General features: G+C 36.6%; 1 protein-coding gene across 1 annotated transcript in view; it reads right to left on the reverse strand.

The window, feature by feature from the left end:
- The window catches only part of CUBN (cubilin), a 271,217-nt gene that overhangs the window by 237,860 nt on the left and 13,391 nt on the right, over nt 1–19,966 (reverse strand). Inside the window, exons 9-17 of the mRNA XM_090268020.1 lie at nt 18,286–18,417; nt 17,306–17,401; nt 15,434–15,552; nt 14,817–15,003; nt 13,576–13,688; nt 10,773–11,007; nt 7,796–7,977; nt 5,816–5,978; nt 2,501–2,688 (exon numbers count right to left, since the gene is read on the reverse strand). Coding sequence (XP_090124146.1) covers nt 2,501–2,688; nt 5,816–5,978; nt 7,796–7,977; nt 10,773–11,007; nt 13,576–13,688; nt 14,817–15,003; nt 15,434–15,552; nt 17,306–17,401; nt 18,286–18,417 — 1,415 coding nt within the window. The remainder of the gene's footprint in view (nt 1–2,500; nt 2,689–5,815; nt 5,979–7,795; nt 7,978–10,772; nt 11,008–13,575; nt 13,689–14,816; nt 15,004–15,433; nt 15,553–17,305; nt 17,402–18,285; nt 18,418–19,966) is intronic.

Below are 19,966 nucleotides of genomic sequence, written 5' to 3' on the forward strand. Positions count from 1 at the left end.
TCAGCCAGAACCATCAGAAATCAAAGTGAATGGAAGCCTGGCAACCATGGAATTAGAGACCACATTCATCCAGACTGGTAGGAGAGGCCCAGATATGGAATGGGCTGGTCTCTCACCCACATTTAGTGGATAAAAATTCAGGAGGGATATCTCAGGAGTGAGGGGTCCCAGCCCCACACCAGGCCCCCAGCCCACGGTTCCACTTCCAGGAAGATAAGTCCCCATAGCTTCTGGCTGCAAAAACCAGTGAGGATTGAGTTGGGGAGAGAAATTGCTGAAGCCCCAAGCAGTTCTTCTTAAATAACCCACACATGGACTCACCTACTCAGACTTATTCCCTCAGAGCTCCAGCACTGGGGTAGCAGCGTGAAAGGCACCAGTGGCACACAGGGAGAAACTAAAGTGTCTGGCATCAAGGCCAATGGAGGCCATTGCTATTTTCTAAACCCTTCCCCCACAAAGACAGCAAGCTGGTGCCATATCTGAGACTCAATTAACCTGGTTAGCACTGTATGACCTGCCTTGGAGATCCCCAGGGACTCCATCCCACCCAACTTACTGGCCCACTGAACATGCTTTTCCATATGAATGGCTGGTCTTGGCTTATGCTTCACAACTTCCTAAACCCTATCAAACAAGCATAAGCTGGCTTCAGTGAGCTCCAGGCCCAGCACTATAAGCAGAAAGCTTAGATTCACAGTTTGGTTTTGCCTGGGAATCTCCAAGCCCAGCACAAGTAATATTCATCTCAGATTGCTTTATAGCTCAGGCATGGTGCCCTGGGCAAAACACAGGTGGGAGCTGACCTTGGTCTGCACCACCTGAGAAAGCCAGGGCCAGCACACATAGTGTATAGTTACAAACCACATAGGAACACCACCACACAGCTTATCCTCTATGGAGGGGGAAGGTTAGTAGTAGGTAGTCATAGTCAGTCCTTGCAGCTAACTGGCCTGGGTAAATCCTTCCTGTTGGTCTGTCAACAGCAACCAAGGCTCAACTACAAGAGGAGGGTGTACTCAGCCCACACAAAGGGTGCACCTGAAGTACCCAGCTTGGATGATAGGGGAGGTTGTGCCACTGGAACCTACAAGACACCTACTGCATTAGGTCATAATACCAAGACATGGATTCAAGGCAGCTCTATCCAATACACAGAAACAAATACAGGGAGGCTGCCAAATTGAGAAGGCAAAGAAATATGGCCCAAAGAAAGAACAGAACAAAACCCCATAAAAATAACTAAATTAAACAGAGATGCAAAGTTCAAAACACTTACAATCAGGATGCTCAGATAAATGATTGAGTACAGCAACAAAATAAAGAAAGAAATGAAGTTTATACAAAGTGAAATAAAGAAAAATATACAGGGAACCAATAGTGATGGGAAGGAAGCCAGGATTCAAACAAATGATTTGAAACAAAAAGAAGAAATAAACATTCACCCAGAACAGAAAGAAGAAACAAGAATTGAAAAAAGTGAGGAGAGGATTAGGAACCCTTGGGACAACTTTAAGTGTACCAACATCTGAATCAGAGGGGTGCCAGAAGGAGAAATGGAAGAGCAAGAAATTGAAAACTTATGTGAAAAAAAATAGTGAAAAAAAAAAACTTCCCTGATTTGGCAAAGGAAATAGACATACAAGTCCAGGAAGAAGAGAGAGTCCCAAAGAAGTTGGACCTGAAGAGGACTACACCAAGACACATCATAATTAAAATGCCAAAGGTTAATGATAAAGAGAGAATCATAAAAGCAGCAAGAGAAGAGAGTAACCTACAAAGGTGTTCTTATAAAATTATCAGCTGATTTCTCAAAAGAAACTTTGCAGGCAAGAAGGGGCTGGTGAGAAGTATTCAAAGTGATGAAAATCAAGGACCTACAACCAAGATTACTCCATCCAGAAAAGCTATCATTGAGAATGGAAAGGTAGACTAAGTGCTTCTCAGACAAGGTAAAGCTAAAAGGGTTCATCATCACCAATTCATTATTATATAAAATGCTAAAGGAACTTAATTTTAAAAAATAAGATCAAAATTATGCACATTATAAGGACTACAAACTCACAACTATCAACAACTGAATCTAAAATAAAAACAAAACAAAGCAAAACAAAAACAAAGTAAGCAAACAACCAGAATAGGAACAGAATCATAGGTAGGAGGATCATTTGGAGGGTTATCAGCTGGGAGGGGGAAGGGGGGTAATTGGGGAAAAGGTACAGGGACCAAGAAGCATAATTGGTAGGTACAAAATAGACAGGGGGAAGTTAAGAATAATATAGGAAAGGGTAAAGCCAAAGAACTTACATTTATGACCCATGCACATGAACTAAGAGGAAGGTTATTGGAGGGAAGGAGGGTACCTGGCAGAAGAGGGCAAAGGGAACAAAAATTGGGACAACTGTAACAGCATAATCAATAAAATATACTTTTTAAAAAGTAGGCTGGAAAAAAAAACATTGAAAAACACTATAAGCACCTCCTAGTAGTTAACAGTTACCTCAATGTAACTCTGAGAACAGCCGCTCTGGCTTTCCAGCTCCACATGGGTGAAGTTGATCTGTATTTGTTCACCAAGGGGCTGCGTTATGATATAGATGCAATGTTTGTTGTGAGTAAAAGGTCCAGACAAGTCAAGAGAGAGAAGACCTTCTGGATCTGTGTAGTTCCCTCCGCAAGGTGAATCCGCTGAAGAGAAGGGAACAGAAAGAGAAGTTCATGTGGATGGACATTCCTCTGGCTCCCAGGCATTAGGTACAATTTTCAAAAACTTATACACAAACACACACAATCATATACCCACTTTATTCACCCTATACAGGTTTACATATTTATATACTTTATCTGATTATAACATTTTCAGTTTGACATGCATTCGTGTGACAACCATGTAGTACCTACAGAAACAGGTGTCAAGATGTGTAATCTAAATTTCAATCTAACATCCTCTTCTATAAATTGCTTTTTAAATACGTTTATCATCTCCTTCATTCCAAAAAGATCTGAGGCTTTTTATAAAATACGTATAACAATATAAAATACATAACTAGAAAAATGAATCAGATTAAAAGAATAATGAATATGGAATAGCAAGATGCTGTCATGGGAAAGTTGATACGCACAGAAAACAGGTGTGGACTGCAGAAATTACAGAAAGTCAGCTGTAGATTCAGCCTAAAGCCAAAGTAAATAGAGAAAGGGAACCAGTAAAAAGATGTTCATTGTTAATTTTCTGATATTGAGACTTAAATGATGTTTTTCCTGTGAATCTTCATCAAGACACAATAAGGTATATTAAGAACAAAATCTTCTACAGCCTTAAAATAAAAATCACAGAGCATTTACTTCTGGCCATGATGGCGGTCTAGACAGACATGTTGCATCTCCCTCCATAGCTGAGGGGGAGTGCAACTGCCTCAAGGCTGGGGACGAACAGAGCTTCCAGGGAATCGAGCTGCATGGAGGTCCAACAAGTGAAGATGTGGAGAGGAGGTGCTCATCCAGACGGGTGGGAGGGACAGGGCCAGGGCGGAGAGGACACGGTGTGGTGGCGGCAGTGGCAGCAGCGGTGGTGGTCTGGCGGAGGGTGCAGTCACACATTTTGGGAGGTCAGAAGGGACACCTGGGTAGCGCTCCTGGCATCAGGCCAGACCACGCGGTTCACAGTCCCAGCGCTGGGGAAAATGAAGTCTCATTGCTTCTGACTGTGCAAACCAGTTGGGGTTGGGGCAGAGTAGGAAACTGCCAGTCTCTCAGTGGAGTTTGCTTATTTAAAGAGCTCCCATCGTCCTGGAGTATTCGAGGACCCACCCACTCTGGGGACAATGGCCAGGGTGGCAGCTGGAGAAGCACCAGTCCCATGCAGAAGTGGGAGGGGTGCCTGGAGAAGTGGCGAGTGGTGGGCAAGTGGCATTGTTCTCTCTCGGACCCCTCCCCCATGTATAGCGCCACAGCGTGGTGAAACAGGTCGCCCTATACTTAGGAATACCAAAGGCTCCACCCCTTACAATGTAACAGGTGCAACAGCCCTACCTAAGACACAGAGGCAAACAAACACAGGAGCCTCTCAAGTTGAGGAGACAGAGAAGTATGGCCCAAAACAGGGAACAGGTCAAGGTTCCAGTGGAAGAACTAAGCGACAAGGAAATAGCCAACCTAACAAACGAGGAAATAGCCAACCTAACAGATGCAGAGTTCAAAACACTGGTGATAAAGATGCTCACAGACTTGACAGATATCCTTAAGTATGGCAAATGCATAACGGAAGAAGTGAAATCTATGCTAAATGAAACGGAGGAAAATCCACACAAAACCAGTGGTGAAGGGAAGGATACCAGGGTTCAAATCAATTATTTGGAACATAAAGAAGGAAAAAACAGTCAACTAGTACAGAATAAGGAAACAAGAACTGAAAAAAATGAGGAGAAACTTAGGAACCTCTGGGACAACTTTAAATGTGCAAACCTCCGAACCATAGGGGTGCCAGAAGGAGAAGATAAACAGCAAGAAATGGAAAACTTATGTGAGAAAATAATGAAGAAAAACTCCCCAAATTTCATTAAGGAAATAGACATACAAGTCCAGGAAGCACAAAGAGTTCCAAATAAGCTACACCCAAAGAGGACCACACTAAGACACATCATAATTAAAATGCCAAAAGTTAAAGATAAACAGAGAAGCTTAAAAGCAGCAAGAGAAAAGCAGAGAGTTACCTACAAAGGAGTGCCTATAAAACTGTCAGCTGATTTCTCAAAAGAAACTTTGCAGGCAAGAAGGAACTGGTAAGAAGTATTCAAGGTGATGAAAAACAAGGACTTACAACCAAGATTACTCTATCCAGAACAGCTATCATTTAGAATGGAGGGGCAGATAAAGTGCTTCCCAGACAATGTAAAGCTAAAGGAGTTCATCATCACCAAACTATTATTATATGAAATGTCAAAGGGACTTACTTAAGAAAAAGAAGATCAAAACTATGAACATTAAAATGACAACAAACTCACAACTCTCAACTGAATCTAGAAAATAAAAACAAAATCCAACTAAACAAACCAGAATAGGAACAGAATCATAGGTAGGAGGATCATTTGGAGGGTTATCAGCTGGGAGGGGGAAGGGGGATAGTTGGGGAAAAGGTGCAGGGACTAAGAAGCATAATCGGTTTGTACAAAATAGAAAGCGGGAAGTTATGAGTAATATAGGAAAGGGTGAAGCCAAAGAACTTATATGCAGGACCCATGGACATGAACTAAGAGGAGTGGGATTCATAGAGGGAAGGGGGGGTACTGGGCAGAGGGGAGCAAAGGGGGAAAAAGTTGTGCTACTGTAACAACATAATCAATAAAATATACTTTAAAAAATCATAGAGCACTTCATTGTTTTTGTTGTTGTATTTGTTGGTGCCTTATTGTTTTTTTTTTTTAAGTATCAATGCAAATTAAAAGCATGCTAGCCATAAAACCTGACATATTTCAAAATAGACTATATTTCTTTCATGAACAACATCTAACACAACAAAACACTAAGTAATAACTAGGGAACTGATGTGTAAATTATTTATTTTTAAGGACCTCACACATAGTTACCATAAAATGGACCTCATAATTTAGGAAAAGAGGGGTATTATAGCATTGATAATAGAACATTGGGAAGATAAAGAAAAAGGAACATCTAGAACTATAAATAAATGTTTATAAACACATGTTATTGGTCAAGAAAGTAAGTCATCTGCACTATCACACTAAAAAATAAAACAGTATAAGCAAAACACTGTCCTTCACATACATATTATATTCCCCATTATCAGGTTACTTACAAGGTGATGTTAAGTAGGTGATATGGAAGCCTTGGTCATTAATCTGGTTGTCAGAATGAAAATGAATTCTGGCAAAGGGACCTGTGGTCTGGAGTGGTGGAGCAGACAGAGTGGAGCAGAATTTCCCAAGAATAGGGTCCTGATTCAAAGGACCATCTCGAATCTTAAAAAAAAAAAAAAAAAAAAAAAATGATTAAGCTTTAATGGTCAGATTTTAACAAACCGAATAATTTTGTACATCAATTTCAGAAAACCCGTCATTTAGAAGTGATGTTGCTGGGAGGTCTTCCATTCACATATGTATCTACCATAAGCCTGGGGCTCAATAAAGGGTAGTCTGCTTCTTCCGTCATTCCGGATGCCTTATCTTCTGTCTGAATTTCAATTCAGAGGCTGGACATATACTTTGAATTTTTCTCACAATGTTACTAATCTCAATGTTTTCTTTCCTAGGTTTTCTCCCCAGCTATTTGTTTTGAAATTGTGAGTCCCTAGTTATCTAAAAGAAGAAAATGAATATATACAAATAAAATAGGAGAAGGAATGACAACAATATCAACTGATTCACAGCTAGCTTTAGGGAGGATCAGAGGTGGAAAGAAAGTGAAGTAGATTAGAAATGACAGAAAAATGGATTAATGAAAATTTTAAAATGCAACTTTAATAGTAATTAAGTACCATAACAATAATGATGTGACCTTAGAAATCAAATTCTTTTTTAATTGTTGGTTTTTAATCTATTAAATAATCATGTTAACTTCTCTATAATTGTGTTGCAATTATAAATTCAGCACTACATAGAACACCAACTCAGCAAAGGACTGGATAATATCTTAATGTGGCCAATTTTGTCCGTTCAAATTACTTTTACTGTTGTCAGCAGTTACAGGGCAGCATTACTTTATTCCTACATTTAACTCATTCCTTGAAATATTAGAGCCTTTTGAGAAATGAGAGGCATTCAAATATTGTCAGGGTAATTGATACTTTCTATTATGAGTATCTGAATTAATATATAGAAGTGAAAAGATGCTCCTAATTTTAATTTGATAAAATTTATTGAAAGTTAATTTCAAAAAAGTTCACTTTAATGTCAACATTCAAAAGATTATGTTCATGAAATTTTCCAGGGAGAGGTAGATCTTCCAGTAATTCCCAAAGGTTTCAGATCCATTACAACTGCTAAATTACTAATGGCTTTAACTTGTGAAGATCCCTATTTGACATCCACATCCTTCTAACCTTTATGAATAATTCCATAGCATTACACTCTTCTCTAATGGACTTGGAAAAGCATATTGACTTTTGTCACTACTGCAAAGGGTACTAAGATTTACGGTGATAAGACAGGAACAACATAAGAACTCAATCTTCTCAATGATCTTTCAGTCTACAATGGAGAGCACATTTTTTATATACCGATATGCATATGGCATTAGACTATAACAGCCTTTTCTTTTTCCATATTTTAATCTTTTACTAATGATAAGCAGGAGGGACACAGGCTGACTCCACTACTCCCAATGACAATTATTCAATATATTCCAGCAAGGCTCATCCTTTGTCAATTCATTTCAGCACTATCACTACTGTTTTTTTTTTAATGGAACACTATGGTCAATTTGTGAAATACCATAGTAGTTTACCACAAACAACTGAAGGTTTGACTCTGCACTGGAGAAGATAGCCATTGTGTAGTGATTATTTCATTAATGATACTATTCCCTGAGCTCTGAGCTTCCAGTAAATGACAGGAGCAAGCAAGGTAGTCTCTTTCACAGATTCAAATGGAACTCAGAAGAAGTAACAATCTGGCACAATTAAGAAAGAAGATTTAGCAAGGCTTAGACATTAGCTACTTATTGAAGAATACATTCAACTATTGCTAATAAATTGTGGTCATCCATGGGTATCACCAAACCATAGTTCCCTGCATTCTAATTATATTATAGTAAGATCTATCTAAATGTAATTGTTTACCTCAAGATAATCTTTGCTGCAATCATTATGGTGCTCTAGACTCAAGGTCCCAAAAGTAAACGTTATCAGAAGGCCAGGGCTGGTTATAACTTTCCAGACACAATCTCTTCCCGCGGGGTAGTTCCCAGGATATCCCGGAGATTTAATAGATCCATAAGTACCAGTCAGTATACCACCACATTCTAAAAAAAAAAAAAAACAATAACTTTACATTTGTGTACAAGTTATAATTCATGGAGAATTATCATAGACCTTGCCGGGAGAAAACCTGCTTTATTTAAATAACTATGTGTAGTCTTAAACAAAACTTTCAGTCCTCGGGTTTGATAAAGTCATAAACATTAATAAGTAAACAAATTACCCATGCATTGAGCCTTATACTTATCAGCCACCATATAGTTATATGATTTAACATAGTGCTGAGCTGAGGAATGAACAATAGGATGATAGATTCACTTTTTTAATGTTGAGAGAAATTTAATGTTTTTTAAAGATTTTATTTATTTGTTCTTAGAGAAAGGGGAAGAGGGAGAAACACATTAACGTGTGAGAGAAACATCAGTCGATCAGCTGCCTCTCACATGCCCCCAGCTGGGACCTGGCCCACAAACTAAGCATGTGCCCTGACTGGGAATCGAACCTATGACCTTTTAGTTTCTGGGACAATGCTAACCCACTGAACCACATCAGTCAGGGCCGTACATTAATTATTTAAAAATTCTGAAAATTCTGTCAGTCCCTATGTCTTTCTACAAACCAGATCATTAAAATACTTTAGCACCACATAATTTTCATTTGAGGTTTCTTAACACTAAGATATTGTTAAAACACTCATTTCACAGGTGAAGAAATTCAAATGTCTGTAGTGGTTGAGCCACTTGCCAAGAGGTGGAGCAAGTGAAGGACTGGGCTGGACTTGCTGATCCACTTCATGACCATCTCCACTACAGCCCACCAGCCCTGCAAAGTTGCTTGCCAATGACAGGAAGAATCTTTTTTTTATTAATAACCACATTATTTAACAGAACACTGAAGGGGGCTTATTAGAAGTGCTACTGCAAAATCAAAACATAAAAACACTAAATATAAATCTAGACTGCTGCATACATAATTAGAAAATAAGAAAATATGATGACATTTCAAATATGCAAGATATGAGATTTATGTAATTATGCAGGTTATTTAGACAACGTTTGTGTTGCCAAGGCAAAAAATGAAACAAATTAGTTACATGATTCTCACTGTTTATAATGAGAATACATCTCAGTTGCTCAGATAAAGAGACTTTTTCAAAACTTATTATTTAAAACATCATCATATGGGTCGCCGGCAGCCGTCCATCTCGAGAGACAATGGTGTAGCTTCTTAAGAGTCTATCTGCACCGCCAAGAATGGTTGTGCAGTCCGACTCGGGAGTGGCACGGTATCTGTCTCCTCCCGTGTTGAATCGACATCTTGCGATGACGCTGGAGTGTCCTCTCCAGTGAAGCTGAAGCTACAGAGCCTGGGCAGGGTGATATGGAGGGTCTGCTGTTGCCCATGCAGCAGACCCCCCCTCTCTTCGCAGCTGAAGGATCCAAGGGAAAGACGGAGTCAATACAGCTTGGCTTCAGGTGCGCCGCAGGAGTTGCCGGTGTTGACTACAACGTCAAACCGCCTTAGGGACTCCGGCTCCGGATTTTCTGTCAGGGTTTACTCCCTTAGCCTTTCCCCTGAAGAGGTATGCCGCAAGGCAGCGGAGGTTTTTTGGAGTCAGAGTTTTCCTTCTCTGATGTGCCCTGACTGGAAGATCGAACCAGCGACACTTAGCTCGCAGGCCGACGCTCAATCCATCATATGGGTAAAAGTATATATATAACACCATAAGCAAAGTAAAATGTTAATGAAAAACTGGGAAAAATGCAAAGAATTAAATCCCTAATATATGAAGAGGTTTTTTAAAAATAGAGATATAAGCAGAGTTCACTGAAAAAATTCAAATGACTTTTAAAATACTGTACATATAAAAAGATGCTCAACCTCATTTATAATAGGGAGAACATAAGTATACTAAAAACAAATGGAAAATTAAATCTTAGAAAAATAATGTCATTTAATATAAAATAAAATATCAAATAGCTAAAAGATATAACAAAAGATGTGGAAGAAGTAAACACTGAAATCATAAACCGTTGCTAAAATAAATTAAAAGAGATCTATATCAATATAGCAATAATCCAAGTTCACAGATTGATATGGTCAAAATCTTTAAGAAGTCATTTCTTTCCAAGTTGATTATGGACTCAATGCAATGCCAACAAATTCCTAGGAGATTGTTAGAGGAAATTAATAAGTTTATTCTAACATTTATGTGGAAATGTAAAGAACCTAGCACATTTTTAAAAGTAATAAAATTTATACAACCAGACTTCAAACTTCAGTAATTAAGCCAATGTGGTGTAAGGACAGATAAACCAATAGAAAAAAAAAAAGAAAGCAAAATCTGAGAAATAGTTCTATATATTTATTGATAAATGAATTGGAGTTTTGGTATACTGTTTTTCCTATTCTTCATGTTTAAAAATATCATATTGAAAAAAAAAAGTGTTTTAAACAGGCCACCAAAACCAAAAATACAACAAAAAACAAATGATCAGTTAGTCATTAAGAAATACTAAGTGAAGTAGTGGTCAGTGTCCTCAATAACATCCCTGCAGCAATTTACTAGTTAAGCTTATAAAAATGCTGTTCAGTAATTTTATAAGGGACCCAATAATACTCATTGTTTTTAATCTCTCCCATCTCATCCACATTTTCTTATTTCTGAACACAAAATCAAATACATATTGATTATAGATTTATTTGATAGAAAAATAATTATAAAAATATTATCTAACACTGGATTTTCAAATATCTAATGTATCCAAAAGTTAAATATTGATCAAAAACACTTAATAACCCAATATTTTGCTTAACTTTTCTCCATATTTATACCTACCAGGTTGCCATGTTTCCCATCTTATTGTAAAGCCTCTCTCAGTTCTTAAATGCTCAGAATAGAAATGGAAATAGAGAGCACTGTCACTGCTGAGGAGTTCATGAGGGGGACTGGAGCCACAGAACCTTCCAAGCTGAAATGCTGCAGAGGAATCTCCATCATAAATCTGAAGAAACTCATGTGGACAATTGCTCACAGAGTCTAATTGGAAAAAAGTGAAAGTGATTCGCAGCACCTAAAAATATATAAGTCACAAGAGATTATTTTTCATTTCGGTATTACTTCTAAAGTATCTCCCACTAATTAGGAAGCATTTATAGTGAGTCACTTTTAAAAGATATATCTAAAATGTCCTAATTATCCATAATACATATGAGAATTCTACTGGTAAAGTGACTTATGTAAAAAATTGCTTAGACTTATCTTCAACTAATATCAACATATATTTTTTAAAATTTTTTTTGGTGTGAGGTAAAATTTCACCTATTTTCCCCCCAGATATACAGCCAATTATGCCAAAATCTTAATGTTAATTAAATAGGTTTTACAGCTATATTGAGGTATAATTGATACACAAAGAACCGCACATATTTAATGTGGAAAATTTCATGAGAGTTTGGAATTTGCAAATGCCAGTGGAACCATCACAGCAATCAATATGATAGATATAACCAACACTCTGAGTTCCTCTCTCTCTATCTCTCTCTCTTACTTTTTTATAATAAGAATGTAATCTATCCTCTTAACAAATTTTAAAGAGCAAAATACCATATTAGTAACTATAGGTACTATGTTGTACAGAGATCTCTTAGAGTTGATTCATTTAGCATCACTGAAACTTCAAATTCCAATGGGTTAATGAAATAGATTTACCTACATTCCTTTAAACTGTTAAATCCATTAAACAAATGCTTCCAAATCAGTGAAATACATTGGACACTTGAAAAATTTACCTTGAATTAAATTTAATTGACTAATATTACCATTCACAAGACTTTATACCTTGATCACCTGAATAAACATTTAGCTCACACCAGATGTTCATCACTGACCCTAGAGATATCAATTTCTTAGGGATCTCTGAACTTTTCAACCAGCTGCTGATGCCCAGCCCAGATTGACAACCTCAAGTATAGACTGAGTAGGCATGGTGTAGGCATGTGTGAAGTCTGCAGTCTTCAGTGGTTACATATCATAAGAGATTAGTAATGAGAGCAGAGAATGGGCAAAGGTAATATGAAGAGTTCTGAGCATACAAGTAGGAGAAAATAAACACAAACGCGTGTCTCCAAGTTAAAATGTTAAAATACACAGAAAAATACAGTAATATAGTTAATTACATATGAAAGATTTCGTACTAACAACATCATGTATAACAAACAACCAAAAGAAGGCTGTTGTATTTAATTTCCATTATGATTTAAAACCACAACAGCATCAACTAATGAAAAAGGGTATCATAATATTTTAAAATACATGCTAGGGTATTTTTAATATCTGCTTTATAGCATGACATCATGTTTGCCCTTGAAGCATTTTCAATAAAAATAAATAAATGTTCATAAATTGAACTATCCTGATTTCTACATAATTTCCATTATAATATGTAAATTGTGTTGGGAATAAAAAGATAGAATCACAGCAATCAAGAAAAACAGCATACATTTTCTTTAAAATGTATTAAAATATCAAAATTTTTTCACAAAATTTTCTGAAGAAAAATTGTTTTCAATGTCAGGAAATAGAATTCTTAAAAACTAAATGGAAGGAAGGAAACTCACATAACACACTCACTGGGAAATTGATTTTTGAGTTTATTCTATTGTAGGTTACCAGGCCCCAAAGAGTCCTCCCTCTACAGAAAAAAATTGTTTCCTGACCTTGTACAATGACCTCTACAATACTGTTGAAAAAAGTTAATAGGATTTCAAGCGAAAATCTTATCTGTTCAGAAGTACATCTTCATTTCAATGAGCCTAAGAACTGGCTGAAAATAAATATTTGGGAAAGTTGAATAGTAAATATTGGAGACAAAAACACTAAAAACCTCAGGCTCAGATGTTAATTTGAAGATTGTTCATGCAGCAGTTCAGGTTCAGAATCAGCGATGCTGAATGGCCTGAGTTCAAGTGACTACATGCCTCTTACAAACCACATGCCCCTGGATAAGTTTCTCAGCTGCTCTAGGCTCCATTTCCTTATATGTAAAATGAGGATATGTAGATAATTCCTGTCTTTGAAGATTATTATAGTTAAAAATACAATAATATAGTCTGTGGAAAAGTTGCCATAGGACATTGGCACATGCAATGGCCCAGAGAAGATACTGATAAGAAAATCCTCTTAACAGCAGTTCCCATTTTTACATAATAATCATCATTATTGAGTGATCATCTTCAAACACTACTGTCTCAGAAAGAACCTGCCCTTACAAATCACTGACTCGCAGTTAGCCCATCCATGTAGAGAATCACCCATACTGGACAAAGCATGAACTGTGGAAACAAAAGACTGAAATCGACCAGTCCAATTACCAAACAGCTAATGAGTGTTTTAAAAAATCTAGTACACTTCTCTTAGTTTCCATTCTCATCTATAAAATAAGGATACTATTCCTTATTTCAAAGAGTTACTGTAAGATTAGAGAAAGGCACTTCAATTGCCTAGCCCAAAGCCTGACCTTTAGTAAATCCTCCATACAAGAAGGATGAATTATCACTGTATGTATTTTATGTAATATACATGCATATTACAGATGCATATATAAATGAAACCTACATTGAACAGGAAACACTACATTTACCTTTCTCTCCTCAGTTCGGACTACCCAGAAGCAGTTAACGTCATGAATGTAACCAACATCAGGGCTCTTGTAGCTGAAGCTTCCATTCACCCCTGAGAGGGACCCTCCACAAACTGCAAAGGAAAAGAAGGTGAACCATGCTTTTCAGAGACTCCACAGAGGAAGAGGCTAGGCAACCCTGCTGATGAACTATCTAGAAAAGTATGAGTAATTAACATTAGAGACAAAGCCTTGCCATTCTTTCTTCTCCCATCCCCCTTTTCCTTGGATATCCACCCATTTCTCGCTTCTTGTTCAAAGTCCCGTTCATGTCTCCTCATCTCTGCCGTGAACTTCCAGCCTCTGTGTATTCTCTCTGCTTCCCATTCTCTCTACCTCTGCGATACTTGACCCCACACAATTTAGTTCTTATCTTTAGTTCTTGTCTCTTCTCTGCCATCTTGTATTAGTCTTGTCTCTTCAACTGGAAGATAAGCAGCTAATATGTGGAGACAGTACTTCATGCTTTTGTGTTTCTCCACAGGGTCTACCACAGTGTGCAACACACAATGAAGTCTCAGTAAATGTGCTGATTCAGAATCAGGAGTAATAAGTGAGGGGTGGAGAGGTTATAAGAAGCTTTATGGTGAAGGTTGAATGTGATACACTCTTGAGGGTCAGATACATTTGGAGAAGTTTGGGGGAAGAAATATCTGGAATAAAGGAACAAGGCAAAAATATTCATGGAAGCCCATGGGGTCAGGTAGTAAGGAAAGATGTCTGGGTTAAGAGAAAGTATTTTTAAAGAACTACTGAAAAATAAGCTAAGAGGGATTGATGAGGCCTGGTCATAGCAGATAATTGAAAAACAGTCTCAATCTTTATTTAACAGGGAAAGGGGAATCCAGTATTTTCTAAAGCAGAAGAGTAACATGATTAAGTGGAATATTATAAGGAAATTAAATGGCTGCTCTAGAGAAAACTCAAACTTAGAAAACTACAATATCTTAGCATATTTTGTTTTCAGAATGGATATAATGAAAATGGCAAATATTTTCTTTGAGGAAAGGACCTCTGGCTAAAATTACAATATATATTTATCTTGTGAATTCTATAAAGTTTCTGCAAAGAAACACTTAGTTCTAAGCACTTGAGCAATTAGGCAAGGAAGTATGTTCAGTAGAGAAATCTGCAGTATGATTCATTAAATTATGATAATTTTAAGCTGTGAGCATCTGTGGTATAAGAAATGCTGAGCATACCTTGCTGAGGAGTCTGACAGAGAAATCCAGTCCAGAAATGTGTGCATTCACAACTGAAAGCATTAATACCATCTACACATGTTCCCCCATTCAAACAGGGGTTGCTCAGACACTCATTGATGTTTTCTGTGCAATTGATACCAGCCCAACCTGGTTCACACTTACAAAGATAACCAGAGACTGTTTCCTAAGGAAAGAAAAAACAATGCCACAAAACAAATGGATAGACAATAAATTCTAATCTACACAAATAATAAAGGAAAGTGATGCCAAGTGATACATGCAGAAGGCGTTGAGCCACAAGCAGCTTCCAGTAGCCTAACCTGTGCTAATTCATTTAAATGGTGACCGCTACGTATTGAAGTATCACTTGGATCTATTTGGAACAAACTGTATAGGCTTTGTTTTACTACTTTGTAAATCACTGAGAGAAAAAAGTAACTCAATTGTTTTTCCTGGCAACTAAAGTTACTACCTACCTTTCATATGAAATTTATTGATAGTTCCTTACCTTAAGCTTAATAATTACCTTAAAATTAATAAATCACAGAAAATATATTGCGTAGATGTGAAACTAAAATTATTCTCTATCTCCTCAGCAAGATTGAAGGACTCACAATGCATTGTCCATTTAAACAGGGACGACTCAGGCAAATATTACTGAGCTGCACACATCCGTTTGGGCCAAAACCATTTCCAGTATATCCCGGGGGACAAGTACAGAGAGGTAAGGAACCTGTTCAGAAATAAAAATGAAAGTGTAAACACAGGTCTCCCGATTCCAATCCAGTAACAAAACTCAGGGTCTCTTGTCTAGACAAGAAATCATCAAAGTCTCTAGGGGCAGGCAAGACACGGTATAAGGAGAATATACTAGAATTTTTATTTTTCTATTTTTATCTTAAAAATAAGAAAGGCATAACATTTTTTCAATACTTTATATACAAAGTGACACTGATCCATACGCCATGGCTGTGCACAAATGTGAGGTACACTAAGCACAAGGGGAGTTTCTCATCATGCAGCGGTTGACAGCAGAAAAGAGGATTAGTGTGATGATCGCATCTGTTGCAAACACTGTACATATATTAACTAAATCCTCTCAAGTAGGTACTATTATTATCCCCACTCAGATGAGACAAAGCTAGAATATGGCAGCGCCCAGGGGAAAGTCAAAATTCCAGAAGTCTTATTCTAAAATTCATGCTCCTAACTACATTAGTATTTTGTTAATCATTTAATAAACATTTAAATAATCACAAGTGTGTATATATATATGTATTCTTTTATATATGGGCATTTACGTAACATGTTAGTGAAAATAAAACTGGTATTTTGAAATAACAAAATGTATGATACATTATTCAATAAATAGAGCTGGGGGCCAGTCACCCATTTGGACAAAAATAGCAAGCTAGATCTCTGTTTGATGCTATTGATGAAAATAAATCCTAAAAAGATCAAAGATCTTAATTTTTAAGATAAATACAAATAAAACAAAATAAATAAAAATATAAAATAACATGTATTAATACCTGAATATTTTTAAAGGGTTTGTTTGGTAGGGAAGGCCTAATTTTAAGGTGGAGAAAATAGTTACCTTTTTAACTGCATGAAATTTTGGACTTCTAAACAGAAAATACAGCTATAAAGTGAAAAAATAAAAACAACATCCCAGAATAAAATACATGTGAAATATAAGACAGATAATGAAATAATGTCCTCAGTACATAATGCAATTTTACAAATCAATAAGATAGCAGATGAACAGAAGACATGAACACATAGAAAAAAATGGCCAGTAATCAAAAGCTAAATTTTAATTTAGTCAAAATTTTACCTATAAAATAGATTAAATTAAAAATAACAATAGTATCCATTATTGTTAATGGTGGTGTAAATGTTTATTTTCATACACTGTTGGTGAGTATATAAATTGATACAACATTTCTGAGAGAAGTTTAGCAAAGTAATATACATTTTAAAAATTATAGGAGTTGAAGCTTCTTTTACACAGCATTGCAGACACTGTTGATTATCTCCCGAGCTCCATTTTTCCCTTCCTTATTCTTTAATTTAATTGGGGGCATGAGCACTTGAAATAAAGACTACATATCCTAGTCCCCCTTGCAGCCAGGGTTAGCCACCGTGCTCAGTCCTGGCCAATGGCACAGAAATAAAAGTGTCCTTAAAGGAAGTGGACATGTCCACCCTCTTTCCTTTTCACCTTCCTGCTTGCTGAAATAAAATAATGAATTACTTAGCTGACTTAATTATCTTGGAGAATAATTGCTAAATTAGAATAGATCATAAAGAGCACAGTCCGTTGCATTTTTAAAAATACCAATGTATATATTATACCATGGATTAATTTTTGGTTTGAAGATCAAAATAAGAATTTTGAGGATAGAGAAATTCGGTTTTAAAAAGTTGATTTGTTTTATAAGGTCATATTAAAGTACCCCAACGCAGGAGAGAGGAGTCGTTACCTAGAACCGAGGAGCAGGACGCATGTGGGTGGCAGCCTCCGTTATTGACTGAGCAGAGGTCTGTGAGAGTGCACACTCTTCCGTCACCCTGGTACCCTGATCACAGCGAGGGCAGGGGTGTGACAAACAACATTAAGGATACTCAAGAAGAAGAATCCCAATCTGAGAGTCAAATATCACAAACCAGACCCACCTGGGAGCCTCTATCACCAAACAGAAAAGGTGTATATTAAAATGCCATAAAAAAAATTACATAATTAAGAAAAAGGACTACAAAAAATAGGAACCTAATTTCAAAAACAATGTTGTTGGTTGTTTTTACTTACAAAATTAAAAAAATAAAGATAAAAGGATGTATGAAACTACTTGTAGATTTAGAAAGTGCTGACACTAAAAAAGTTTACATTTTTTAATTACAGCGACTTGATGATCTTAGAGCTAAATTACTGTAGAAGTCCAAAGTACTGTTGTTTTGTGTTAATGAAACATATAGTGTTTCAGTTAATCCCTTAGAACACTTTGAACTTCCTGGATAGTAACTCAATTTAGATTAGAGAATAGTAGTAATGACTTATTTCCAGAAGAGAGAGAAAACTAACATATATTACATCATACCTACTATGATGCCTGTTATTTAGTAAACCTTATATGTAAAGCCACTCATGTACACATTATATTAATAACTTATTTGTAGGAGTGTAGGTCTATGATTTACAGATAAAATTTTTCAAATTCTGCATTAGCTCAGTAGGCTATTTCACAGTTTTTAAATGTTTGTTATTTTCCTTGGATATTCAACCTTTTTTATTTCTTTCATATAATACAGCTGTACTAATGTGCCGTGAATCTATAAGTTAAGTAAAACTTTCCCAACTATTCAGTTTCTCTCCTTAGATGGAAGTCATCTAAAATAGAGGAAAAGGTTCTATTTTCAAATGTGTGGTTTGCCTGTAATGGAATCAGGAAATTTAGTATAGTACCTGGTGGACAGGGCTGGCAGTGGTAAGATCCAGGTGTATTCATGCATTGAACAGGTGGAGCCACAGAACAACCACCATTATTGATCTCACATTCATTGATATCTTTGCAATCATATCCATTTCCTTGCCAGCCTAGAAAAATAAGATTTGAAAAGTTAGCTCTATGGATGAGTCAATAAAGAAGAAAAGCAAATGGTCAATAACCTATTTAAAAAACTGGTTTTACTATAAGGAACTATAAATTAAAATGAGACATACTGTACTTATCAGACTTGCAAAAACTGTTTTAAATTTTTAGAATCAAATTCTGGCAAAGAGGTGGGCAAATGGGGTACTCTTATAGGCTGGTTAATCAGAAGTTAAACTAATAACTTCTTTGAAAAGAGATCTAGCAGTATTCCTTGAATTTCTTAAAATACATACCTTTTGACTACAAATTCCACTTCTTAAAATGTATTCTACAGTGATAAAACTGCCAGTATATAAAGATATAGGCAAGATTATGTCCATTGCAGCATCATTTAATGGGGAAAAAATTCTCAATGGTCAATAGGGGTGTAGCTGATTACATTATGAATCATCTATACCACTGAAATACTACAAACTACATAAACACACATGTAAAAATAATGAATGAAAAATACAAAAATATTTTAGGATAATACGCAGAGTGTGATTGAACCCAATTTGGGGAAAGAATTTTTTTTTTTTAACTTGCATATGTGTCTGTGTTTTTGTATGAGCGGAGGGCAAGGCAGAAGAGGAATGAGGACAAATTGTTAACAGTGGTCTCTTCAGAAGACTGGAGTTTAAACAAGGAAATGTCACATTACTTTAAACATTTCTGTTTTATTCATTTGTTATGAATTTTATTACTTGTAATTCAAATGATCAAAACTATAAGAATGTTTCAAACATTTTACATGAATTCACTAATCCAAAAGTCACTAAATAAAGCAACAGGGGGCGGGGTTCTAGGTGAATTAGAACAGCAGAGTCTTCAGCCACACAGCTCAGATCTAGAGTCAGGCAGACCTGAGGTGGATGCTGGCTGACGATAAGCTATGTGATCTTGGGAAAGTCGTTTACCTTCTCTAAGCCTCAGGTTCTTATATTTTAAAATGGGAATAATACAATTTGCTACCATTTCTCGTTTTTGTTTTAGCTGCAAGAATTAAAAATTGCCAAGCACAGTGCCTTAATGACACTTCCATAAAAGAAGAGCTATTATTATATTCTCTTTGTGCTCTACTTTCTAAGAACACCCAAGGAGTGCAGATAAGACTTTAAATTCTCTGAGCTCTGCTTGTTACCAATGTACCCAGCACGCTTTGCTCAGAGTAGGTGGACTACAAATATGCATTAAAAGAGTGATAGTGGTCCTACATAGTAAGGGATGAAGCTTGGACTCAAACCCAGGCAGTCTATGAGTCCAGGGTCCATGTTTTTAGTGACTCCACATTTGACCTTCCCTGGAGATTTGGTCCCTGTACATCTATGATGGAGCTGGACATCCCAATTTACAGCAAGGCCCTGGGATTTCTAATGATGATAACTACTGAACTCTAGTGGAGACACTAAGAGGCAAATAATTTGCCCAAGTTTACAAATATCTGGTTAATAGGAAAGGTGGAACTAGAGCACGTCTTTTGATCTTGCCTAGTCAGTTGACAGCAACATA

The sequence above is a fragment of the Furipterus horrens genome, unplaced genomic scaffold (genome assembly GCF_987537825.1).
Source record: "Furipterus horrens unplaced genomic scaffold, mFurHor1.1.pri manual_scaffold_2, whole genome shotgun sequence".
Taxonomy (NCBI): Eukaryota; Metazoa; Chordata; class Mammalia; order Chiroptera; family Furipteridae; genus Furipterus; species Furipterus horrens.